At 35.2% G+C, this 27,111-nt stretch overlaps 1 protein-coding gene across 6 annotated transcripts in view; it reads left to right on the forward strand.

Annotated features, from left to right (window-relative positions):
- ANKIB1 (ankyrin repeat and IBR domain containing 1) overlaps positions 1 to 27,111 on the forward strand; it is a 51,946-nt gene that overhangs the window by 7,621 nt on the left and 17,214 nt on the right. For all 6 annotated transcript variants that reach the window (XM_034402254.3, XM_034402258.3, XM_034402257.3 and 3 more), the window contains exons 2-15: positions 3,243 to 3,502; positions 4,793 to 5,093; positions 8,601 to 8,783; positions 10,783 to 10,900; positions 12,994 to 13,202; positions 17,895 to 17,983; positions 18,656 to 18,800; positions 19,497 to 19,663; positions 22,145 to 22,233; positions 23,245 to 23,375; positions 23,714 to 23,848; positions 24,980 to 25,066; positions 25,160 to 25,226; positions 26,409 to 26,554. In XM_034402254.3, the coding sequence (XP_034258145.1) occupies positions 3,315 to 3,502; positions 4,793 to 5,093; positions 8,601 to 8,783; positions 10,783 to 10,900; positions 12,994 to 13,202; positions 17,895 to 17,983; positions 18,656 to 18,800; positions 19,497 to 19,663; positions 22,145 to 22,233; positions 23,245 to 23,375; positions 23,714 to 23,848; positions 24,980 to 25,066; positions 25,160 to 25,226; positions 26,409 to 26,554 (2,055 nt within the window). In that variant the 5' untranslated portion in view covers positions 3,243 to 3,314. The remainder of the gene's footprint in view (positions 1 to 3,242; positions 3,503 to 4,792; positions 5,094 to 8,600; positions 8,784 to 10,782; positions 10,901 to 12,993; positions 13,203 to 17,894; positions 17,984 to 18,655; positions 18,801 to 19,496; positions 19,664 to 22,144; positions 22,234 to 23,244; positions 23,376 to 23,713; positions 23,849 to 24,979; positions 25,067 to 25,159; positions 25,227 to 26,408; positions 26,555 to 27,111) is intronic.

Genomic DNA, 27,111 nt, shown 5'->3' on the forward strand with positions numbered 1-27,111 from the left:
ATTTATTTTAAGTATCTTATTTCTGTATAGTTTTGCAATGCAATGCCAATAAACTGCAGTGAAACTGAATTCTGGGTTACATTCACAAAGACATGTTATTTCATACTTCAATATAAAAAGCAACTATTGTTATATAACCAAATTGAAATAATTTCCTGAACTTCAGTCAGTAATGGTTTTGATTATATGAATGTTAGATTTCCTTTAGATGTACCTTTAAAGCAAATGCTATCATAATAGGGTTCAACAGTTATTTATTTCCCTTTTAGTAGAGATAATTGGTGCTATTTTAAAGCATAGTCAAGATTTTATCTATTCATTACATTTCCATTTTATTAATTGTGGATAAATTCTTGACAGAGTCTGACTTAGAAACACTTCACATACTACAGAACACCATTTCAAATGACAGTGGTTATTGGGAATAGAAGATACATTGATCTCTTCTGGATGCGCATATTTTGCCTTATTAAACTAGAATCAGAGGTGAAATCTACTTACCTTCCTTACTGGTTTGGAAGTGCACACACCGTGAGCAATGCTCACGTATGCACGTGCAGACCCTCTGCGCATGCGCAAAACTTGTGCATGCGCAGAGGGTAAAAAACACATTACTTCCTGGTTAAAACCAGGAAGTAATGACACCTGGGCAGGTGGGTGGAGCCTCGCATCGCCATCGCTACCGGTTCTCCGAACTACCTGCCATAATCGCTACCAGATCACCTGATCCGGTCCAAAATGGAAGCATTTCATCCCTGGCTAGAATGGCTTTCATTGATCACGATTTCTTGATGCAGATAAAACACAAAACTGAACCCGATAGTTTCTAATTTAACTGAGCTCATGGCATGGATTTTCAGGCATAGCAAAACATTTATTCATACCCTATTGGGCCATTACATTGATATAATAAATGGAGATAATTACATCATTTTGAGATTTTCATAAAGCGAAAATCCTAATTTTCATGCAGTTTTGTGATAGTATGTAGTGTAGATGGAATTTGTCTACTGTCTACTGTTAAACTACGTTTAACTCATTCGACTCAGGCTCAACCCATCCAAGACCGAGTGGCTGTGGTTTCCGGCGTCCCGATATAGTCATTATCTTAGTGTTTAAAAGCTTCATACTGAAATGAAGTCTCTCTTATCTTATTAAATTTTATGTCCTGACAGGAAATATATTTAAGTATCATGATCTGATTCTATTATTTCATTGTAATGTAAAAACTGAACCATATATTTATAGGATATTAGAAAGCAAATACTCAATATATTTCTTAATATAATCATAATGATGATTCCAGCAAATTATATTTATTATTTGATAACTTTTTGTTGTTATATACAGAGTTGCTCTATAAGAGAGATGGACAGTCTATTAATTTGATTGATTAAATCCCATGTAAAAATAATGAAAGGGAATGTTAGCTTCTCTTTTGGCACAGGACCATAGTTGAGTAATGTCTACGTCTTCAAGCTTTGCTTCCTTGCTTTCCAGTCTAACCTGCTTGTTGTCTAGTTTACTGCCAGCTCTTTAGCCTGGATCAGTAGGAGACAGTCTTGATAATGACTGGATCTGTACTTTATTAGCTTAGGCTATAAGGGCAGAATCCTGAAAGCCAGACGGTGTTTTCCTTTCCCTTCCTCCTATAACTCAAGTATTTAAGGCAAAGTCAGTTTGAGTCTCTTTCAAAACTTTTCTTTGTCTCCCAGACTTTAAAAAATGATTTTGTAATACTGTTTTTTCAAAGTCATCTCTGTGATTCTTTGCCTCTTCAGATTAATTTCTTTCATTTTGTTTGTCTAGTTTTTGTTTCTCTTCAGTTCAATTATTGTCTTTTGGTGCTAGTTTGCTTTTATGAGTACATAAATTAAGTACAAACAATATTGAGGAAGAGTTCTGGAAGAAATACGTAGAAGATCCACTTTAACAATTTTAACCAAACCTTATTGTACCCAAATAACTTCTGGTGGCACAAAGTGCCACATATAACCTTCATCTGCTATGATCATTGCAACCCCATTCTGGCAAAGAAAGTATGATCATACATCCATGGTCTGAACATCTTGTTCAGATCTTTTGAGTTATCTCTCAGTTTTATGATATCATCACATAATAAAATTATTAGTTGTAGTGACATTCTGGTCTTGTGATTGCTGACAGCTAAGATAACATTATAGTAGGAATCCTTTTCTAAGAACTTTATGCTAAAGTTTCTGTTTTAGACAATGGGGACAAAAAAGCACAAAACCAAAAAATCACTTTAAAACATTGCAAAGAACATGTGATGCTTATAAAAGGCTTATCTGTTTACTGAGTTTGCCATGAAAATTCTTATTTAAGACACAGAGTGTGTCATTCAAATACATTGAAATGTTTCTCGGTGATAATTCCATATAGTGTAAAGTAGAAAATTGGAAAATTTAGCATTTCCTAATTCAATTGGCTGATTTAATTAACTGAATTAAACAACATTTTGCCCAGTAAAGGACACCTTTTAACTCCAATTTTCAATTTCAGTGTCTTTTAATTCTTTATTAATTATGCTATAGTTAGAAGGTTTGAGGGACGTGGTGGCTCAGTGGCTAAGATGCTGAGCTTGTCGATCGAAAGGTCGGCAGTTCAGCGGTTCAAATCCCTAGTGTTGCGTAATGGGGTGAGCTCCCGTTAACTGTCCCAGCTTCTGCCAACCTAGCAGTTCAAAAGCACGTAAAAAATGCAAATAGAAAAATAGGGATCACCTTTGGTGGGAAGGTAACAGCATTCTGTGCGCATTTGATGTTTAGTCATGCCAGCCACATAACAATGGAGACGCCTTTGGACAGCGCTTGCTCTTTGGCTTTGAAAGGAAATGAGCACTGCCCCCTAGAGTCGGGAACGACCAGCACATATGTGTGAGGGGAACCTTTGCCTTTACCTAGTTAGAAGGTTATCTTGTATTGTTGCAGAATAAAATAATACATTGCAGAATAAAAGCTTGTGTTGCTTTTTTCCAGTGGTTAGGGTTCAAAGTGTGTTTTTGGACATAATATTTTACTATGCTTTTCTAATAAAGATGTTATAGTTTAACAGAATAAATCTTAAAACTCTGTAGAAACAGCTAGAGAATCCCCTTTTGTCTAGATAAAGTCAATAAAGTTTTAAGATTATGATTTACTGTAATTTTTCAATATGATTAGTTTTGACAAAACCTTACTAAAATTTTTCAGTAGAATTGGAATACTGTTTTTTTCTTTCAGACTTAACATGCTACTGATCTTCATCCCAAGTTATTGAAAAGACATAAAAGAAGCACACTTGTTAGTATCAACATGGGAAATACAACTACTAAGTTCCGCAAAGCACTTATCAATGGGGATGAAAATTTGGCCTGCCAAATATATGAGAGCAACCCTCAATTAAAAGAATCTCTGGATCCTAATATTTCTTATGGAGAACCTTACCAGCACAATACTCCATTACATTATGCTGCTAGGCATGGGATGAATCGAATATTGGGGTGAGCATTATAGACGTACGTTTTCATCTTGCTTCAGTGAGACACACAATAAGATTGCATTATTACCAGATGGTTCCTACATGATTTTATTTTTGAAGTGGAAATGTAATTTCATAAAGCATGGACAGTACTGATTAGGATTTCTGCCAGACCCAAATAAACGAAATGAACACAATGAAATGTATCAATAGGATGCAGGGAAGCAGGGAAGAGTCTCCTGGCAACATAATATTCTGTTCATTTAAAATGTCAAGTGGAAGGCTATTTCCGTATTTTTCATTTAGCTAACTGGATTGCAGTATATGCTTAGATACAAAACCATAATGTTTTATTTTGTTGCGAATTAGTAATAAGCCAAAGTTTTAGGGCATTAAGCACTGTTTGAAAACATCATTTGCTCTTCGGTTCTTGACTGTAGTTGTAGCTTAGTGAGATGGTCAATGAAATGACTTGCTTGATTTCTGAAATTGTGGATAATTCTTGGCTTGGTCTTGTGCCTTATGCAATATCTATCTTAATTCACAAAAAGGCAAGGCAAGGACATCTAAAAATCAAGGACAAAGGTGAAAAATGTGAAATTAGCCAAAGAAGCGATGATAGCTTTGCTCTTTGCTTTTGATTCTGGCTTTTTATATCTTATTCAGCAACAACCTATAGCTTGTTATAATATGTAAACATATCACTTAAACATACTAAAATTACAACTTGTTTTATATCTCTAAAGAGGTGAAATAAGTGTTTGATGGACCTTGAGCATTTTGTTCTAAAATGGGAAAAAATTATTTTTTACATTTTTCTGTCCTTGCAGAAGTATTTTGTACAGCCATGATCAAGAGATGCTTTATAGATTTTCGTCTTATATTTGTATGCATATATTTCTTTTGATATGCAGTTGTAGCATTTTGGTTGGTTGCTATAATAATATGTAATTGGTTATTCACAACTGCCACTTTTCAGTAAAAGACCAAAATCCCTACTAAAAATCTGGAAGTGTAATAATTATTTCATTTTTCTTCTTGTGAACTGTCTCACACAGGTCAGAACTGTATGTAAAATTTTCTCTTTAATGATTTCACTATTTTAATTATCCTGGAACAATCACATTAATAAAAAGTTCAGTACTTATTTTAATTACATGTCTTAGCAAAAGAATTCAAGATTATTGAATTATTTTGTTTTCTCTGAAATATTTTCAACTCAGTAGCATAGGAAAAATATAATTCAGAGTTGCTTAAAATTCAGAGTAGTAAAAATTGTCTTCCAAATTACATAATTATTTTCTTTATATAGGACTTTTCTTTTTGTGAGAGATGGGAACCCAAATAAACGAAATGTGCACAATGAAACTTCTATGCACTTGCTTTGTATGGGACCTCAGATTATGATTTCTGATGGAGCTCTTCAACCTCGCCTGACAAGACCTTTTGAAGATGATTTCAGAAGAGCAGATTGTCTACAGATGATTTTAAAATGGAAAGGGGCAAAGCTTGATCAAGGAGAATATGAAAGAGCTGCCATTGATGCTGTTGATAACAAAAAAAATACATCTTTGCACTATGCTGCTGCCTCAGGAATGAAGACTTGTGTAGAGGTAAAAATTCATATATAGGTAGTCCTTGACTTATGACCACAGTTGGGACCAGAGTTTCCTTTGCTAAGCAAGGTGGTTGTTAAATAAGTGATGCCTGATTTTACAGTCTTTGTTGCTATGCTTGTTGAGCAAATCATTGTAGTTGTGAATCTTGTTGTTATGTGAATCAGCTTTACCCATTAACTTTGCTTTTTGGAAACCAGTTGGGAAGGTGATGATCACATGACCCCTGGTCTTTGCAACTGTTACAAATATACTCCACTGGTCAAGAGTCAACTGGGCATATTGTGACAATTATAAGTGTGAAGACCAGTCATAAGTCAATATTTTCAGTGCTGTTGTAACTTCAAATAGTCACTAAATTGAGGACTACCTGTAAATACTTGCTGAAGTGAATAAAAAACATATACTTGGCACAAAAGATAGGCAATGTAATAAATTATCAGGCAATGTTAATAATTTAAGAGTATTAAAGAAAGCACTAAAGAAATGCTACACAAGAACTGTGTTTTATATTACATTTTTATACATTTATATCCTGCTTTTCTTCTGTGGTAGAATTACAGGTAATGCTCCTCAAACTTGGAATGGGGCTCCATTCAGTCGCTGTTTAACTTCAACAGATTTGCTTCATCAAGCACAGTAGCTATTCTTAAAATACCTTATGGCATTCCATATGTTCTACTATCTTAGTTGTAGAAGTGTAACCTCTGAATTTAAACTTAAATATCAATTTTGAAATGATTCTTCAAGTTGCATAGTTACCATGGAGAAGCAGACCTAGAATTTCTTGTTACGTTACACTGATGTCATTTCTTTATCGATTAGGTTTTCTTAGCCAGGGTGAGAGACCTAAGACCTGAAAAGGGTCAAGATTTCAGTCTGATCACAAGATTTTTAAGGCTAAATTTCTATAATGATCTTTATGTGAGAATCACTTGAAAAAAGCAGAAAGATCCTGTTTATGTAAAAGATAATGCCAAGCACTATTATTTGCCAATTATTTGCCTGTGGAAAAAAGTGGTGATGCTAAAAATAATGTTTGACTAAAAGTAAAATTGTAGAAGGAAAACTGAGTGGTGGCAGCTACAGATTACATGCGTTAGCGTTTAAACTGCTATTACTATTAGGCATTTGTTTCTTTATTCATGTCAGAAGCATCACAATTAAAATAAGGCATACTATATGACATAAAATTTAAAATATAAGATACCAGGTTAAAATATGTACTAGTTAAACAGATCTTGCCCTGAAACTAGCAAAATTAATTGCATAGAAATGAGCACCTCATTATACTTTGGATGCTTCAGGTATTGAAAGGATTAGCCAGCTATAAACTGTTGCCCAGGGGACACCTAAATGTATTAACAGCAGGTGGAGGATCCTTTCATGTCCCCGACTACTAGAGTAATTACAGCTTTTAAGTTTGAGCATAAGTATGACGTGAATGATACATGTAGCATGTTTGATACATATATATCGGTGATCTGCTGGAGAAGATCAACCCTTAGTTGCAATGCATGAAGTTTCTTGATGCTTTTATTGAATAAAGGTTAGAGCACCATTTAATCTAATATTAAATACTGGATCCATTCACATGTAGTATGAATGCTAATTAATTTTCTGCAGAAAAAGGGCACTTGGGATTTTCAAAATTAGCATGGCAATCTTGGAATTAACTAATTTTTATATATTTTTGAAACAAAGAATTGTACAAATGTTCATTGATAATTCTTTTTCACAGTCTGCACTGTAGGAGAAAGAAAAAATAACTGGCATATGACCCAATAGCTAGTGGTTCCTAGAAGTTAATTGCTTGTTGGTACTTATATGAAGCAAGCTGATAAAGAAAGCATTCCTTAGCAGGGGGAAGGCTTTGATCTAGGTTGAAAGGAAAAAGGGAGTTTAACTAAAGTTAGAGCCTCCAATTTCCGTATTCCTGTTTCCTATCTAATAATGAGTGTTTTCACAAGGGAAAAAGTTGGGGAGTGAAGGTAAATCCAAGGTTATCTAAAATCCCCTTTCCATTCCATCACCTTATTCATGAAGAGAGTATATCCTTCAAAAAGGCTACTGATTGCTCAGAAATTACATCAAGTGCCAAACTTGGCACTTAGGCAGATTTCTGAGATGGTTAATTTCCCCTTTTCTCCCCTTTTAGATTTTGGTAATCTAAGTCAGATCTGCCCTTTTATGCATAGTGAAATTGTGGAGATCTGGCATTTAATAGCAGCTCAGGAGCCCCTGGAATCCAAATATCTGATTCTGGCTCTTATAAAGGTGTGGAATCTCCTTTCCCCAAGAGCACCTACCATACCTACTTTGCCCATTGCAATCAAGCTCCTGTTCCTCCATGACCTTCTCCTAGCTAATAATTTTCTCTCTCCCAAGGAAATCTGATAAAGGAACACTCAGTCAGTTACTTCAGGCTTAGATCATCTGCTTAGATGCCATACAGAGGCAGGTTTCAAAACCCATCGCTACCGGTTTGCTTGTGGGTATGTGCCCGAGCGCACACAGAAGCATCTGGGTGGATGAGCAGAGCCTCCTGCTGCCGCTACTGGTTTTCCCGATCTGGTAGCAACCCACCACTGGTGCCATATCTTGCTCTCACCAAAAACAGGAAGCTCTAACAAAAATTGGAAATTTGAAGCCTTTGCTGTCACTCAGGAAACAAGCCAAGATCCCAAAGTCCAAACCCAGTGCTGTCTCCAAAGTCTCTTGCAAGGAGCAGTTCATAGGACATTAAGGCAGATGTACAGTAGTTCAGCAAGGACATTGTCCCAGATCACATTCCAGGCTATAATAAAAAGGATTAAGCTTCCAGAAACATTCTTCCAAACCATTTTCCTGAATAATCCAGATGAATTAAAAAGTCAATAGATTAAAAAAAAAAAGCCAGTGGAGCCAATGCTATGTCAATAGCTGCCAATAAAAACCTTTTGCTTTCTTAAAGCTCTTGCTTGTTTCCACTCTGGTAAACTTAGGGTTTCATGACACAGAGAGAGATTGTCAAAATGTTAATTGCTAATTTAAAGCTGTCCAGAATTCTAATGCCAGGAATTAATCAACCATCTGGACCCCCAGATAAAATTTCCAGATCAAAGCTGTAATTCAAGCTATGGTGCCTAAACAGGACAACAGAGACCTTTGCAGGTCTTCTCCAGCAGTTCACATGTAGTGATCTAGCAATATTTTCACCGCTTAGTTGAAAAACAGACCATATTCCAACTGACCGAAATCTTACAGCAACACATCAAACCTCTAAATTAATGCATTCTAGCAGCCACCTTAAATTTACACTTCCCTTAAACACTTTGGTTGTACTTCCATAGTGAAAGAAAAAAGCTATTGTTTCATATTGTCCAACACTGCCTGAAAGTTTGTAATATATGGTAGCTTTTTAAAGATGTTTATATTAAAGTGGCTCTTGAAATTTCCTGACTTTCTATAGTATTATCCATAGTATTAAAAAAAAAATCACTGATATTTCCATTTAATTTTTAGCTTCTTGTAAAACATGGTGGAGACTTGTTTGCTGAAAATGAAAATAAAGATACTCCCTGTGACTGTGCAGAGAAGCAGCACCACAAAGAGTTAGCTCTCAATTTAGAATCTCAGATGGTGTTTTCACGAGATCCTGAAGCTGAAAGTATTGAAGCAGAATATGCTGCTTTAGATAAAAAGGAGGTAAAATAAAATGAAGAATGATTTATATCAGCCAAATATGTATCCTCTTAATGTGCTTTTTATTAGAAAAAGCCTGAGTCACTGGAGAACTGTGTGATGTTTATCGTAAGCTCTTGGGCTTGTATATTAGAATCACAAGGAGCTGCTTTAGAGCAACTAGATTTATGCATCTAACTGTTGTATTCTCTAATAAGCACAAACTGTTCAGATGCTTTTGGAAAGCACGGTTCTTTAATGTGATTTGCTCCCTATATCTTCTTTGAATTGACTATATCCTGTGCTATATTTACACAAATTGTTTTCAAACTACGTATGTAGAAAGAAATATGTTGCAAATATCTGTACTTTATAAATACAAAATGTAACGTTAGTTTACCCAGTGGTCCCCAACCTTTTGGTTACCAGGAACCGGTCTATTGGAGGGCTTTTTTTTTTTTTTTTTTTTTTTGTGGACCAAGAGGGCATGGTTTTGCAAGCTGCCTGGATCCCACACGTGAGTGGATGAGGTTTCTCTCATTTGTTCAGACCATTTCCTGGCAGGCCATGGACTGCTATTAGTCTACAACCAGCGGATAGGGGATCCCTGATTCAACCTATTATGATAAAAGCTTATAAGCGTCTAAAAGATAGCAGCTAGCTACCTTAAATGTTTGAGGGTTTGGGTAAATAGGGATTTTTCTCTCTTACTTTACTATTATTAGTAATTTTAAATTATTGCAGGCTTAGTTTTTCTATAGAAATACATTTTTTTTTCCAAAAAAGGAAGATAAGGCAAGAGGGGTTATGTTGCAGCATGGAGTGTTGCAGTTCAAGACTGGAAGAATGCCAGTTGTGGACATGCTTCTAATTGGTCAGATTTACAGAATGTGGGTGACTTTTTTCCCATCTAAACCATTTGGCACTTCTCAAAATGTACAATTCGTCTTTATGTTCTTTCATGACTACATGAAGACTAATGGTCAAGAATTTGTGTGCTTGTACACAAAGCCAAACCTGGTAAAAACTAAAAGCAGCATAGTATATTTGCAAACCTGTGTAATCTTAAGAAAGATATCTATTTCATACCTTGGGCTGCTTTGCAGTAGTTTTTAGTTCTGATAGGTATAACAACATTACAGTCTTAACTCTCCAAATTCTTTAAAAGACTGGAAAATGGAGGATGTACATTAAAACAAAGCATAATGATAGAAAATGAGGCGAAGAGTTAGTGTTATGCCCTAGTTATATATAACACAATAGTGCATTGTATAAATTAATGCTTTCTGAAAGATTCAATAGGAGAAGAAAAGATATTAATGACAAGTTGAACAAGCTTGACATTCTAGGAACCATTTTTTTCTTTTAAAAAAATATCTGAAAAATAATTGTTACTCCATATATGCTGAAGCACATGTTTAAGCACATTACATGTCTATTCTAGTGGTTTTGGACCCTTTATTAGTCAAATTGGCTAAAAAATGAAAGTCATAACCGCAAATTCTTACACTGACTGCATGTAATTTTCAGTTTTAGCAATGTTCTTCTAAATGTGCCCCCGTAACGCACCAACTTGCATTAAAATTTTGGTTACAAGATTTTGGTTACAATACAATATGCACTTTATAGGAGAATGTTCGGGTTCTGTTTTTGGCCTGAAATCTGCATTAGCCAGGATGATAGTGCATACTCAGCGAAGCTATATTTGTAGAATCATGACCAAACTTCTTTCTCTCTCCACATTTCTATCAAAAAATATTCAAAAGTAAAACTCATATTAATATTTAAATAGCTTTTTAATCTACTGTCAACTGAAATCAACAGGCTTTTTTGGCTCAGAGGACTTCAAAAATCATTTTGGAGTTCCTGGTATTGTCGGGGATTATTGGGTAGAAAAATGTGAAGGTTAGGTTGCCTTGAATAGTTGCCGTAAAATTCATTTTAAGAGTTTTTATCCAGTTCATTTTGAAACCTCCTTATAAATAAAATATTTTTTATTACCTTATTTCATTCCATCTCACAGCCATATGAAGGACTACGACCTCAGGATCTTCGAAAGCTCAAAGATATGCTGATTGTAGAATCTGCTGATATGCTGCAAGCACCATTGTTTACTGCCGAAGCTTTGCTCCGAGCTCATGGTAATCAGAAACTATATCATTCAGCAAAACTTTAATAACAAAATATGCTAATATGTTTTTCCTCCGCTTTTCTAATAAAAATGACAGAGTGTTATAAGCGCAAATTGCTTAAATACTTTATTCCATTTTGCATTTCTTGTAATTTAACCCATTCCTTATGTTGCAAAGTATAAAATCATTTTTAACATTGATAGTGGTGAGATTATATTTAGTATTTTAATGATCATCTTGAAAGAATAGTAATTTTATTCAAGCCTGAGCACAAAATGTTGGAAATCATTTTCGTCTGAAGCTGGATAGGTCCACTCATTATGAAAGTATAATCTAACAGTTATGTGAATTGTAGATGTACCTTTCTCATGGAATTCTTAGCTGCAAGAGATCGGAAGTAAGTTGAATTGTTTATTCCTGTCTTGAAGAATAAAATATATTTGATCAGAATAAACAACTGAATGCTAACAGTTCTTAAGAAGGTTGTAGCAACCTTCTTAAGGATGAAAATTTATGTCAAATTATTGACTATTATTACAATCCAATTAATAATCCAGAATAAGGTGAGATTTGGATCATGATTTGGTTTAGTCACTTTCTTTAAGGAATTAACTTGAATTTTACAGTTTTAGCCTAATTTATTTAAGGAGGTTCAGATGATTGATCTCATTTATGAGATCAATTTTTAACAACATTAAAAAAAGGATCAGGGCTTGTAACAAATAAAAAAGTGTGACTGTAATCATGAATAACTGTAAATCAAACTATAAGATCTCGGTTTCAAATTTAGAGCAATTTCATTCATTCATTCATTCATTTCATTCTCAAATTGAGATTATAGAGGACTGTTTCTTAGTAATATATTAATTGTAACTTTATTCATTTGGTCACATGAAATGTAAATACCTTGTATGTTAAAAAAAATAGGACTTTTCTATCTTTATTTAGAATTAAGCAGGACAACTATTTAGTTAAGCAGAACCAAAATTCTGTGGTCTAAATCCTTTATGTAGATAATTTTGGAACCATATAGCAGTACATACCTGAGATTTGGTTCTTAATTTTTTTATATACAATGGTTATAAATCAGTGAACGAGCCATGAACAAAGAGAAACTGATCAAAACTTAAGATAGTGGGCAGAAATAAAAACACTTTATGCTTTTTTGTGCCTATATATAGTACAATAAAATCTCAAAAATCAATTTATAAATTGTTGAACAGCAACTAATAAAATTGGCTTTCTCATCACTGTTGCAAAATGTCAGAGTGTAGTAAAGTGGTTCAATTAAAAACTGAACTGAAATAATTTGTTATAAGCTCAAAAAAGTTAGACCACAAAAGGAAATCATTTCTACTTCGGACAGCACTAAATCTAACCATAATACAGCATAACACGTAGCACAAATCTAATCTGTGTTTTAGTTTTCTAAAACTAACATATTTTTTCTTCAATGTCTAAATAGCTATGGGAAATGTATCACTCTTTACATTCCCAATCTTGCAACTAGTTTACCTCTTAGCTAAAAATAAAGTTTGATCTACCCAGCACATACGTATATAATAGAAAAGTCACCTTTGAATTAAATTTAATTTCTAATGATTTCTTGGACACAACCATGTGTTTCCTTGACAACAAAATAAAAGCAGTTTACCATTGTCTTATTCCAGAATACTTTTTTCTCCGATTTCTTTGAATAGTCTACTATCCTAGCCTGCTTATGTTTTTAAGATCAACCACATAATTTTAAGAACAAGATGGATCTACTTTTTCTATAAAATAAAAACAATTTTAAAAGTCAAACCCCATTTTTCTTTTAAAAACCTTCCTTCAATAGATCAGTTAATATTTTATCAGACAGTATTGTACTTTGTGTCTCTACTACACAGTCTTGAAAGTTGGGAAGCTGTTCTGAATATATTATTGTGATTAGTCCTAATCTTATCTTAATTTTTTAATTCTGAAGATTTTCCTTCACCATTACATATGCCCATGTTTATGTATAAGAATTTTTAAAGATTATAACATTTATACTTTAAAATTCTATGACATTTTGTTGAAAGGTTGTAGCTATTCTACTTTCTTGACACTTTTTATTTAAGATTGGGACAGAGAAAAATTACTTGAAGCTTGGATGACAAATCCAGAGAACTGCTGCCAGCGTTCAGGTGTTCAAATGCCAACACCACCTCCAAGTGGATATAATGCCTGGGATACACTTCCTTCACCAAGAACTCCTCGGACTACTCGTTCTTCTATCACTTCTCCAGATGAAATTAGCCTCTCACCAGGGGACATTGAGACAACTATGGTATACTTCATTTTTAAAATACATTTCTAGAATGATACAATATTTTATTTATTAGATTTGTATCCTTTGTTCAGGGGGATACAAATGTGTACAGGTGCTCAGGGCAGTGGTCAGAGTCTCCTCCTATTTTTCTCCCTACAATGAAAACCTTGTGATACCACATTAGCTCTCAATGTACAATAATATATTACTTGTGCAAGTAATATTACATGATTACGCTACATTTTCAAGTTGTTAAATATCTCACTGAGTCATATTTTAAGTAGTTGCAACAACATTTCTCTCCCTATATTAGGTAGTAGAATGAAATCTCACTTTTGACTAGAAAAATGTTGCTATTAAACTGTAGCTTTATTAGTCCTGCTTAGGTAATATCCTTGTATGCAGAACCGAACACATGAGCTGTAGTGAGCAAATATTCTCCTCCTAATTCTACATTGAGATGAAGGCATCATCAGAGTTTCAGGTCAGCCGACGCATTGCAGTCATGATGGCCATGGAATTGATGATTTACAGGCCAGAAAACATTTCTGACCACCTTAAAGCAATATGCTGCATTCTCCCAGGTCACATGACTATATTACAGATGCTTGTCAACCTGTTCCCATTTATATATGTTTTTACTACATGTTTTTTTTCTTAATATAACATACAAATAGAAATGAAAACAATGGGAAAAAAGTTATTTAATTTAATTTAATTTAATTAATCATATTTCTATGCCACCCAACTTCCAAGGGACTCTGGGCGGCTTACAACAGAAATAATACAAACAGTGAACATAAAATTTAAAAAAAAAAACATTATAAAAGCATTTTAAAAACATTAAAAACACATGCTCACCATCCATGGCTGGATCTCGCAAGATTGAATAGCGAGATCAACGGCCCCAGGCCTGCCGGAAAAGCCAGGTCTTCACCGCTTTCCAGAAGGCCAATAGGGTGGGGGTAGTCCGGACCTCAGGAGGTAACTGGTTCCAGAGAGCTGGGGCAGTCACAGAGAAGGCCCTCCCCCATGGGCCAGCCAGCCGGCATTGTTTAGCTGACAGGACCCGGAGGAGACCAACTCTGTGGGATAGGTTTCTCCTGTCCAGTCATTTCCAACCCCTAGGGACATTTCTCATCTCCGTTTCTTAGCCAAGGGAGCCAGCATTGTCCGAAGACATTTCTGTGATCATGCCAGGGATGGGTTCTACTTACCTTTACTACCGGTTTGCATTGTGCACACACGCGCTCATCTGCATATGTGCAGATCATCTGTGATGACATCCGGGTCAGTGGGCGGAGCCTCCGCCGGTTTTACTACCGGTTCTTGCGAACTAGTCCGAACTGGGGGCAACCCACCACTGGATCATGTGGCCGGCATGACTATACACCAAAGTTGTACGGAATTCTGTTACCTTCCCACCAAAGTAATAGCTATTTATCTACTCGCATTTGCATGCCTTTGAACTGCTAGGTGTGCAGGAGCTGGGCAAGTAACAGGAGCTTACCCTGTGGCATGGTGCTCATGTCTCAAACTTGGGTTGTCAGCTTTCCAGCTGACAATGTGTCTTTAACTGCTGAACCATCATACTCCATTAACAACGGAAAAAGTGGGTAGCGTAGAGGAGATAAAGTGAGGGAAAGAGAAAAGAAAAACAAAAAGCAGTGACTTCCAACTACTTACGGTGCAGTAAGACCCATGATAGAGTTATATCAACTTTTTACTTATACCAAATAGTGAATACAGTAAAACAACTTGCTGAATGCACCCAGTCACATATCTGTATTTCAGGTGCTTGGCAACCTGTTCACATTTATGTCCAGTTGCCAAGTGCCTATGATCATGTGATCTCCATTTCCAATCTTTGCTATTTTCCCAAAAACGTCAGTGGTAGGGAAGGTTGCAAGCAGAGGGTACATTTGAATTTTAGAATGAAACCCTCTGCATGCTGATAGATTTCATCTCCCCTCTTTACCCACACAGGAGGACGGACCTCAAATCTGGCAAAAATGCTAGTGAATGCCAGCATTTGGGAATTTTTAGAATGCTGGAATTTGCTAGCAATTTCTCTCCCCTTCAGAGCCTTTCTGAGTCTTTTGGAGTCTTTTGAAAATGCCAGTGAATGACAGCGTTCTGAAAGAGTGTTGAAGAATTTGCCTTTGTTTTCAGTGAGGCAGGGAGAGAGTCTGGACCTCCAAGATGTGTTGAGAGGTCCAGGCCCTCTCCCCACCTCACCATGCCCAAGAGGTCTTGGCCCTCTGCCAGGTGCTTTGCTTAATGATTCGCACAGTCATTTAATGACTACCACTGAGAGAGCCAGGTTTGTTGTCATTGTGCAAAGTAGTCATATAGTGTCTGACTTAATGACCGTTTTGTTCAATGATCAAGATTATGGGTCATAAGTGGAGGGTTATCTGTAATAGGTCAAATAGTAACTGTTTTTTATATGGCCAGTATGTACAAATGCAACCCAAATAAAGGAAGTAAACAATTAAACAACGCTTTCTCATAAAACTTTTTCTTCTTCTCTCTAAATGTTACAGATGCATATGATGGATTATTCAAATTCAGATTAAGCAATAAGGGTACTTTATTGCCCTCAGTAAAAAACTGGGCTGTTGAAATAAAATCTACTGCAATCATGAGAGGTTGAAATATTCCTAAAAAATTTCCCTTTCCTTCCCTTCCTTTCCCTTCCCACCAGTTTAAGACAAGGAAAGGATTGGGAAAGCCAAATTGGTTTAACAGTTGTGTGATTCATTTTTATGACTGCCCTTAATTACAATAGAAATTCCGATCCCAATTGTGGTTGTAAATCAAGGACTACCTGTGCTTTTAAGAGAGGAAAGGTGGAAACCATAACAGTGGAAATCCCTTTAATATTAATTTCATGACCATTTTTGACTACCATTCTGTGAAGAGCAAAGTACTATATTTTATTTCATTCTAGTAGTTTTGCAGTAAGAGGTGTGATATTTGACAATTTACATAAAAACGAATTTTGCTGAATTGTGATCAGTTCTGTGGCTATTATTCTGTAAGATATCCTTGTAACTCCATTGAAAATTTGAATTTTAGTTTCTATTGTATGTAATTGATGTAATTCTATTGTATGTAATTGTACTTAAGTTTTTCTTGTTCCTTTTCTTTTTCTGTCTCTCTCTTACCTTACAGCAATCACTTTATCTAATTTTAAAAGTCAGCCTCCTAATACTCTGGTACTGTAGATGAGAAAGACTATTACTATGTGATCTTGCATATATCAGTGAGAACATCATACTTTTAATATGTCAAAGGCTTTTCATTATAATTGGAAAATCCATTTGAAAAACAGTCCCTTTTTAATGCCCCCTACACACTTTCCTTTTTAAAATGAGTTATGGATTCATGTTTTTTTTTCATATTTGTCTTGTCAGCGTCAAACATAAACACTCTATTTAAATATGTATAAATGGCCTCTGTATAAATGGCTTTGGCTTATGTACTCTTTCCCCATTTAAACCATAACAAAAGGGAATGGTCTTCTTTTCAAAAGTTCTACAGTGCTCCAATTCCGGTAGTTCATTTAATAACTCTTAAAAGTTAGATAGTGCTGAAAAAAGTGATTTCCGACCCAGTCCTCACACTTATTACCATTGCATTGTTCATGGTCATATGATCAAAATTGAGGCACTTGACAACTGGCAGTTATTTACAATGATTACAGCGTCCCAGGGTCAGTGATTGCCATTTGCAATCTTCCCAGGGGTTTCCGAGAAGCAAAGTCAATGGAGCAAGCCACATTCATTAACAACTGCATGACCACAGCAAAAAAGGTCACAAAATCAGGCACAACTCATACATCACTTAGCTACAGAGGTTCCAGACCCAATTGTGGTCGTACGTCAAGGACTACCTGTAAGAAAAGCCATTGTTGGTTGCTATTATAAAGAGACTTGGAAAATGTGACTCACTGTGGATTTAAGAGTGCCAGACAGACCAGAGTACACAGTTCTAGTAATTGGGTCCAAACCATTGAAAGCTTTATAGAGCATAGTCAACTTGGAATTGAGTCTGGAAAATAATGGGTAACTAATGAAGCTGTAGGGGAGATGGTGGCATTAAATAAAAGCATTACTCACAATTCTTGCTACTGCATTTGGGGGACATATTGCCTTGATGGGCTACTTCACAAACTGAGCATGGCAGTAATCTGGTAATTTAATATTAGCAATGGATGCATTGTCTATATTAGATCCTCCCTTTCAGGGAAGAATAGAACATCTGATTTATCAGCCGGGCTGATAAAAAGCCTTCTTGCAACCAGTGTAAAATGGCTTTTTCAGTGGATTTAGAAATATAAAACAGTGATAGTTTTCTTGAGTTAGAATAGCAGTTTCTAAGCCTTGGAGAATATGATCTCATTCAGTCTAATTTTTCATCTTAAAAAACAAAGAATAACATTTTACAGCATGTTTTTTGTTCGCTGCTCTTTTGAAATGCTAGGAATTTTTGAACCAATCAATATAAGTTGTTACTTTTATCTTCCTCATCTACATCTCTTCACCACCACAGCCTCTATGTGTTGTTACTCTCACATTTCAGCAACATCAGACTAAGGGCAGGATGTAAATGAAATAAATAAAATGGAAGAAATTAGAAGAGGCTGTGGATCAGATCAGACCTTTTTAACATACACTAATTTTTAAACTGTTTTTTTATCTGCAGTGTGAAATTTGTATGTGTAATATTTCTATCTTTGAAGATCCAGTAGATATGCCTTGTGGGCATGAGTTTTGTAGAGCATGTTGGGAAGCGTAAGTACAAATTTAACCTCTTTATTAAAAACTATTTTGGATGTTCCACAGTCTAATTCTTATAATTATATTTTAAAAAGTTTTGATATATAAATGCTAGTTATCATCAGAAATAAGAAATCCTATTCATGTATATTAATGTAGAAAATTTGATTTTAGTGCAGCTTCCTTGCTTGCTTCCTTCCTTCCTACCTTCTTTCTTTTCCTTTTCCTTTTCCTTTTTCTTTTGCAATCTGTAGCTTTCATTTTCTGGAAATAATCCTTCCCATTAATGATGGTGCCTGTTTTTCCCAGCCTGGCCATCTAGAAGGTGGCTTATTCTAAAGATAAAAAAGATTAGATGCATCATAAAGCAAGTGCAACAGTAAAAGAAAGGGAGAAGGGAGATCAAATCAAAGTGGATAAACCTTTAACCAAGCCATAATCTTTCTCATAAGATTGAAACATTGAAAGTTTATTATGATAAAAACAACCCCATGTGAATCTTTCATAAGTATATTCTTCATTTTGTTGACCACCTCCCATGTGGTTGGAAAAAACCTTTGGAAACTACTTGTTTAACTACAAATTGTTGGATTATCCTGATGGATAAACTATTATTGACAATTAATTTTGTTCTGTATCTTTGAGGAAGTTAATATTTTCTCTTCAATCTTAATATATATTCAATAGATTTTTGAATATGAAGATTCAAGAGGGTGAAGCTCACAATATTTTTTGCCCAGCGTATGATTGCTTTCAACTTGTTCCAGTGGAGATAATAGAAAGTGTGGTTTCCAAGGAGATGGATAAACGCTACCTACAGTTTGATATTAAGGTAAACTGTGAGATTATGAGAATGTGATTTAACCATCTGGTTGAGTTTATTATTCTAAATTGAAAATAAATCTCTCAGAAAGGTGGGCAAATAATTGCTGCTCCCGGAACCATCAGAGTATTTGCTGCTGCACTGGAAAATAGTATATATGTTCACTTAGCCATGATCCAAAGTACTCTGATAATTGAATGTATATATAATTTAAAGTTATCTTTGGGCTTTGCATCCTATAAACCTTGGTCAAGCCATTCAGTCACTTAGATAGTTATTAGTTGAGAACAATTTGTCTGATTGCATTTATTTATTTGATTGATTGATTGATTGATTGACTGACTGACTGTTTGCATTTAAATCAGCAATTCACTGAGAACAATCAGTTTTAATATGTTGGTATTTTACAGTTTCACTTAATAAACTTGGGACCTACTCTACACTCAGTAGCTCACTCAGGTGGATCATATCAAAGTTTCCTATCATTGTAACATTTTATTTATTAATAATCAAGTTTCATGCCACATAATTCTTGGGGTATGTTTCAAATCAGTAAAATTATTTAGCCTGATATATTTTTATTCTTATAATTATTTTAAACCATACTCTTCAGGCTACTTATCAACTGAATAAGGTTTGTATAGAAAGATTTAGTTTGTAATGGAAACTAATTTCTAGTTCTATATTTTTAAATCTTGTTTTCAGGCCTTTGTTGAAAATAATCCTTCTATTAAATGGTGCCCTACACCAGCTTGTGAAAGAGCAGTCAGGCTAACAAGACAAGGATCTAATACAACCGGTTCAGAAACACTTAGTTTCCCATTATTAAGAGCCCCCGCTGTGGATTGTGGGAAAGGACATCTTTTCTGCTGGTAATGCTTGTTTATTTTTGATCCTGGAATTTTTACTGGCTATTTTGGACTAATTTTGAAAGCTGTGTATAAGCATTGAAATAATTACCGGTAACAGTTGTGGGAGCTGATATAATTAATGTTTTGTAAATATATTTTTGCATATTTCCAATATTCTAATTTTATTTAAATAAATGTTTTTAATTCAAAATTTTCAATAATTCAATAAAAAATGAATTATCATATTTTAGTGGTCTTTGTTCAGTGCAGATAGTCCTTGATTAATAATCACTTACAACAAGTTATAACAAGTTACAACAGTGCTAAATGAGCATTTATGACTCGCCATCAAAGAACTGGCTATCCTAGCAGCCACATGATTGCTATCTGGGCACTTGGCAACCAGCTTGCAGTCACGATGGTTGCAGTATCCCACAGTCACATGATTGTAATTCAAGATCTTCCTTGCTGGTTTCCAACAAGAAAAATCAGTGGGGAAACTGGCAGGGAAGGTTACAAGTTACTCAAGTACGTCTTCTTCGCCCTTCAGCAACCAGCTCCAGCCCTGCCACACTTACACTGCACCTCACCAGCCTCTCATATACCACCCAACACCCTGCAGCAGCCACCTTGAGCCACACCATGCTTTCATCACACAAGTGCACCCTACACTCTGGGGCAGCTATCCCAAACACCTTCATATTCATAACACATTGAATCTTCCCAAACTGCACTATGCTCACTTTGGCTTCCACATACACTTACACCTTCCACTTCCACACCCTGTAGCAGCCATAGTGAGCCCATTGCTTCACACTAGTCCTTTACATTTTGCAGCAACCACCCTAAGCCTCACTATGCTGGGCCTGTCTGCACTTTCTTATACTCTGCAGCATCCCCCCCAAGCCCCACCTTGTTTGAATTCTGTGACATTGGACCCTTGTGTATACTTCTGCACTCAGTAGCCAATTACCTGCCCATCAGCCTGCCTGTGAACTTCCTGGCTTTCCCACTGACTTGGCTTGTTGAAAGCCACTTAATCATCCATGATCCTCACCTAATAATAGTAGTTTGGATTTCTGGGATATCATCACTAATTAAGTGCTGTCACATGATGTCACACTTTAAGACCACATCACATAGCAATGAAAATTCTGGTTTAAGTTGTCATTGTTAACTGAGGACTACCTGCATGTCCACATATTACCAACCTCTGATGTAAGGAATATACATTACCGTAAATTGATATTGAAAACCAGGATATTGAAAATTAAGATTTTAACATTATTTTTTGTATCAAGCAATGTACGCTTTTTACTATCTAAAACACTGGTTATTCCGAGCCGTGGTCACATTTCTCTGTCCATCAGGCACCTGTTATTCTTTTATAATGCATAAAAATTTTCTAAACTGATCTGTGAGGAATAAGGATAGAAGGGAAAATATGCCTGCTATGCAGGCATATGCGCTGTCATAATATTGCTGTTTAACCAGTTTTTAAGTATTCCTTCCTGTTCCCAAAAATGTGGTTGCTAAAATCACGTGGTTGCAAGATTATCCCAATGCTTTTCTTCCTATGGAGTTTCTCACTCCTGAGAAATAGGATGTGATGCCAATCTGCATGTAGATTGCAGAGAGGGGTTAATTTTCTGCAAATGATCAGAAGTATCATTTAAAATCTCAAGTATTTTAGAAAAAGATGAAGTTGTGTCTAATGGGTGGGTGAAATTGAAAGAATAACTGCCTTGAATAATTATGGGAACCCTAGTTCATAGAACTTTGGCCTGTTATTTGAGAGCTGATATTAAATATTTGGTCTGTTTTTAACAACCAGAATGTTATAGTGGTATTAGGTTAGAACCAAGGAAGTTAACATTCAAATCAATAGTTAATCATGGCATTTGACTGAGTGGCTTTGGGCCAATCACTTTCTGTTTCAGCCATTCTGTCTTTCTTATAGTATTGTCATGGCGGTAAAATAAATTGAGACTTCTCAGGTAAGCTGTCTCAAGGAAACACAGAATGTATAGCTAATAGATAAAATATAAGCAAATAAACTGCTCTGACTAGGCTTCATTCGTGCTTTGTACACTTCTAAACCATATTATAGTTTCAGATCTTATCTTTTGGGGTGCTTACAGCACTGTGTAGAGTTTACATAGTTCACCTATTTCTTCACTTTATGAAAATCTCAATTTTAGGCACCTCAATTTTCACTCCTCTTATTGTAGGACACGACAGAAATGAAGGGAGCAATACTTAAATATATATTGCATAAGGGTAGGATTCCCATCCTAAATCTCTTTGTGCTTTAGACAGGATACCCCGTAGATGCAGGGCTTTTATATGTGAATTCACAGCTGGCCAACTTAATGAACTCAAGTAATAGATTAAAATTTCAGTTTTTTTACAATTATTCTCGAAAATTCTGTAGTAAGTGTTTCATTTGTTTTAATGTGAAGTTTACTTTTTCCCTTATTCTAACTCTGGGTTCATTTTTAGGGAGTGTTTAGGTGAAGCCCATGAACCTTGCGATTGTGAAACTTGGAAAAATTGGCTGCAGAAAATAACAGAAATGAAACCTGAAGAGCGTAAGAATGTCCATCGTGTCTTTTTTGTTTATTTTATAGAAACTATGCAATGTGTTATAAGACTCATGCAGGCTATGGGACTTACTGGTGCATGGAAACCTACTGTGGACCAGAGGGCCTGGATCTCTTCTCCCCATCCCACCATGCCTGGGAGACTTCTACCAGTTGCAGGGATCTGCAGTGTACATGAATTGCTCCACTTACCTTTGTGTTGTTTTTTTCTTGTAGCTCCTGACAAGCAAACCCAGCTGAAATGACCCCTGGCCTTGTTACAGAAGCTGCCTCATATCATTCTGCAAGGAGCATTCTCACAATTGTTTGGAAGGCTTCTTTTCCCAATCACGCAATTTAGAGAAGGAGCCTTCCAAACTATTGCCTTTGCTAGCTTTCAAGCTTAGAAAGTGTAGAAAGCTAGCAAAGGTGATTACTCAGAAAGATCCTCTTTCTAGTGATCACAACAGCTGACATCCTTCTCACAATCATTTGGAACACTCTTCTCCAAATCATGTGAACTTGGAAAAGAATCTTCCAAAGTATCATGAGTATGGTGTCCACTTGCAGTATGACACAAGGCAGCTTCTCTGGAAGGCCATGCCTTGCATTGCCTAGATGCACCTACCAGTAGTTGCAAATAAATGCAAGGGTACGTGGAGCAATTTATTTGTACTGCTGGGCCTTGTAACTTGCAGAAGCCTTTTGAATGTGGAAAGTAGGGAGCAGACTTGGACTCGCTGGTGCACTCGATAGGCAGCTGAAATGATGGGACAGATAGGCAGGTGGGAGAAGAGGGGAGAGTTGCAGAACCCCTGTGGTCAGTGTCACATGAATAGGAAATTATAATCTCAAATGGTTTTCAAGTTCAATTAAATTCTGTGTCAAAAATTTTTAAAGTTAGGTTTTTTAACATTAGGTTACAAACTTAAAAAAATAGGAAGTGCAGTGAGCCTTTTGTTTTAAGAAATATTACATGAACATTATATGCACCTAATATTTTTGTTTCCCTCTTCAAAGTTGTGGGAGTTAGTGAAGCTTATGAAGATGCTGCTAACTGCTTATGGTTACTCACAAACTCCAAACCATGTGCCAACTGTAAATCTCCCATTCAGAAAAATGAAGGATGCAACCACATGCAGTGTGCAAAGGTGAACAAATATTGTCCAGGGTTATGTCACTCTTAGACCCAATGTCTAAAGAAAAATAAAAAGAACCAGAAGATATATTTAGTGTTTTCAGAAAGATAGGCACAATTGGACCAAGCCATATTTTAGGGTAGTATACTGTTATAAAAGGCAACATTTATCTAAATCACATTCTAGATAATAATTTCAGATGACTCATAGTTAATAATCATTTATCAGTTTTAGACTTTGCTAAAGAATTGATAAAGACCTATTACTGAAGTCATCATCTCAGATATAATTACATTTTTAGTGTAGTATAGTATATCAGAATACTGTATGTATATCTTTTCCTTTCTTAGTGCAAATATGATTTCTGTTGGATATGCCTTGAAGAATGGAAAAAACATAGTTCTTCCACTGGAGGATATTATAGATGTACTCGCTATGAAGTAATTCAACACGTAGAAGAACAATCTAAAGAAATGACAGCAGAGGTAAGAAAATGATTTATTTTCAGGAATAGATCATCATCATCATTATGTGTTATTCTCTTGTTTTGAATATAATGGCTGATTCCATACATTGTGCTAAGCTGTGATTCTTTAACTCATAGCTAGACAATTAACATTAACTTAGTTAACATGAACTAAGATGATGTTAAATCTAACTTTAAAAAGTATTTTTGTTAGTTAAGTATTCATCATCTATCCGTTTCCAAAATATATGTAATATGAGCCTCATAAACATTCTTCATCCGTGTCTTCTGTGCATATCAGAAATTTAAGCAAAGGTCGAACTCAGCAGTAATTGAAAGCCAGCCAAATTTTCTATCAGTATCCAAAATTAAAGGTACAGAAAACAGATGTGAAGTGAAAGATTAAAGCCTTTCTTGTGAGCGAGAGGAACTGTTTTTGAAAATCTGTTTCAAATGTAATCCAAAATATCATTTACCAACAACAAAATTTGATTTACTGGTTCATAATAGTAGCTGCATTACTTTGACTGGAAAAAAAAAACCCTTAGTAGTTCAGTTCATTAATTGCAGCAAGGGAGTGCTGATATATATTTTGAGTTTGTTAAAATGTCCTAACATTTGCATTATATTGAAAGTGGCAATATAGAAAAAGGTGGAGGAGGCTTCAGTTTTAAGACACTTGCCCCTTATATTGGACTACAAAAGAAAAAAGAGACTTTGAATTTTCGTAGTCAGCAAGTGTCTCTTGTAAACTATTCAGCCAGAATTTCTAGTTAATAAGTAGATGGGGCCTAACCTGACCTTTTAGAATACCACTTTTATAATTAAAAAAATCATTATGGAACAGCTATTCCCTTTCATTTTAGAATGGAGTGAGCATTGTATCCAGACAGAATCAACATGTTTGGCCTCACTTGACTTTTAAAACCCAAGGTCTTCCAGTATATCATGAGTTTCTTTGATTCAAAATTGATTAACTACTCTATTTTGTCTGTTGAATTCAGATGACTAATTTATTTGTTCAATATTCATTACTGTGTGTGAGTATATTTCTACTGTACACAATTTAAGAATGTGGAATATTTGGTCTTGTTTATGAGGAAAATTTAAAATCTGCTTTTTTCTTCCCTTTTTAAACATTTTTTTCGAGGCTGAAAAGAAACACAAAAGATTTCAAGAACTTGACAGATTTATGCACTATTATACAAGATTTAAGAACCATGAGCTCAGCTATCAGGTATGATTACGAATAGTTGTGTTAAATCAGTTTCCAACTTTATTTGTTCAAAATACAAAGTTTTCATTATTGTCTTCATTTTATTTCTTTTAGTTGGAACAGCGCCTTCTCAAAACAGCCAAAGAAAAAATGGAGCAGCTGAGTAGAGCCCTTGGTGGATGTAAGTGCCTTTCCCCCCCCCCTACAGTATGGTTGAGGACTCAGAATAATATTCTTGTATTAATTTAATTATTTTTGCCAACTATGTTTGATTAATGATCTAATACATTATATTATATATAGCAGAGCATTTTAGGCGTGTTTGAAAATATGCCATATTCTCTGCAACAAAATTATAACAACTAAATCTCATTCTAAATCTCTCTTTGATATACAATATACTAGCGTCAAACGGATGCATTTCCTGCATTTCTCTTTGAATTGATGCTTCAGTCTGAACAGAACCCAAAGTATTTTTGCCCAGCTAAATACTCCCTTTTTATATTTAAGGAAGCATTGTTCTCTAGATACATCTGTCCTTTTTAAGATAAGGTAAAGGATTTTCTTTTGTGTCCATCACAACTATACATTATGCATGGATATGAGGAAAGGCATTTTTAGTTGCAGTGCTGTTGTTTCCTTCTCAGTCCCAAGAGAAATTTTGGATATTTACCAAAGATTTTGGTCTGAACAACAACAGGTTAGAACTTACTCTGTTTTTGTGCCGGTTGTTTATGGTTTTATATAGTAATTGTTAATATTCTGCCAGCCTTTACTGCTATAGAAAAAGTTATAAATACTTGAATGAAGAAATAAAAATACTCTGTTAAGAATATAATTAGAATTTACAATTTATCTACTCAAAAGTTTCTTCATTGAATTCAAATTTGTATGGTTTGGGGGTATTTTTAATGCATTTTTGTATCTGTTTTCATGTCTAAAAACTCTGCTAGTGTTTCTGTGGTTTTATTTTTAACAACATGAAATCTTAATAGCAAGTCATTAAAAAAGAATAATAGTATATAGGTTGAAGTATTAATAGAAAAATCAGAATTATATATCTGTAAGAATTGTTCACTTTTCAGTCACAAAACTAATTATCATGTTTATATCTTGAAATATCTGCTTTGGATGGCTATCATAATCTAATTTTACTAATTTCAGAAATCTGAATACAGTCAATTCGAAAGTTACTTGCAAGTATTTTTTTTTTATTTGAAGTCAAGGCTGAGAAACCATTCTAATTTTATACGATATTAATAGTTTTTGTTTAATTCAGAAGAGAGCTTATGCTTGCTGAAGTAGTTTTTTCAGGAACCAAAAAAATAAACATTTACTTGCAATACCCGAACATATCTTGCAGCAGAAGGAAGTTGTCCTGATACCACATTCATTGAAGATGCAGTACAAGAACTCCTCAAAACTCGACGGATTCTGAAGTGTTCTTATCCTTATGGATTCTTTCTAGAACCAAAAAGCACAAAGAAAGAAATATTTGAACTAATGCAGGTAAATATATTACCCTGTGGTGGCCCTTGTTCTGCAATTCTTCTTTATCAAGATTTAGACAAAGGGATTCTGTGCCTGCATACCAACTCAGAAAATAGCAATTCCTATGTTGTTGTTTTTGCAAGTGTGCTACACCAACATACATCTGAATATGTTGTGTTCAGTATGCACTTAAGTAGAACTCCCAACAGAATCTTCACTACTCTTCTGATTGCCATAGCAGTTATTCCCCTTTCAGCATCTTTGCATCATGTTGTACGTATGGCCAACAATTCTAGCCCTGCATTATCTTTTGAATACCTTTTAGAAAACGCTAGGAAAGTGATGCATGTTGCAAAATTACATCTACACAATCAGGTATTTTACTATGCATCCTTGACCAAATAAATCATTCCATACAGCTTAAAGCATTACTTTGAGCCTTCTCTACTACGCCATCTTTACAAAAAGTATCCTGAGCTACTCACGGCTCTCATCTACCAGTTATGATTTCTCCCAATTGTTTTACCATCTCATAATAAAAGATCACATAGGAAGACAATGCTTCAGTGCTCCTT

Source organism: Pantherophis guttatus, chromosome 4 (genome assembly GCF_059756535.1).
Source record: "Pantherophis guttatus breed Tessera chromosome 4, ASM5975653v1, whole genome shotgun sequence".
Classification (NCBI taxonomy): Eukaryota; Metazoa; Chordata; class Lepidosauria; order Squamata; family Colubridae; genus Pantherophis; species Pantherophis guttatus.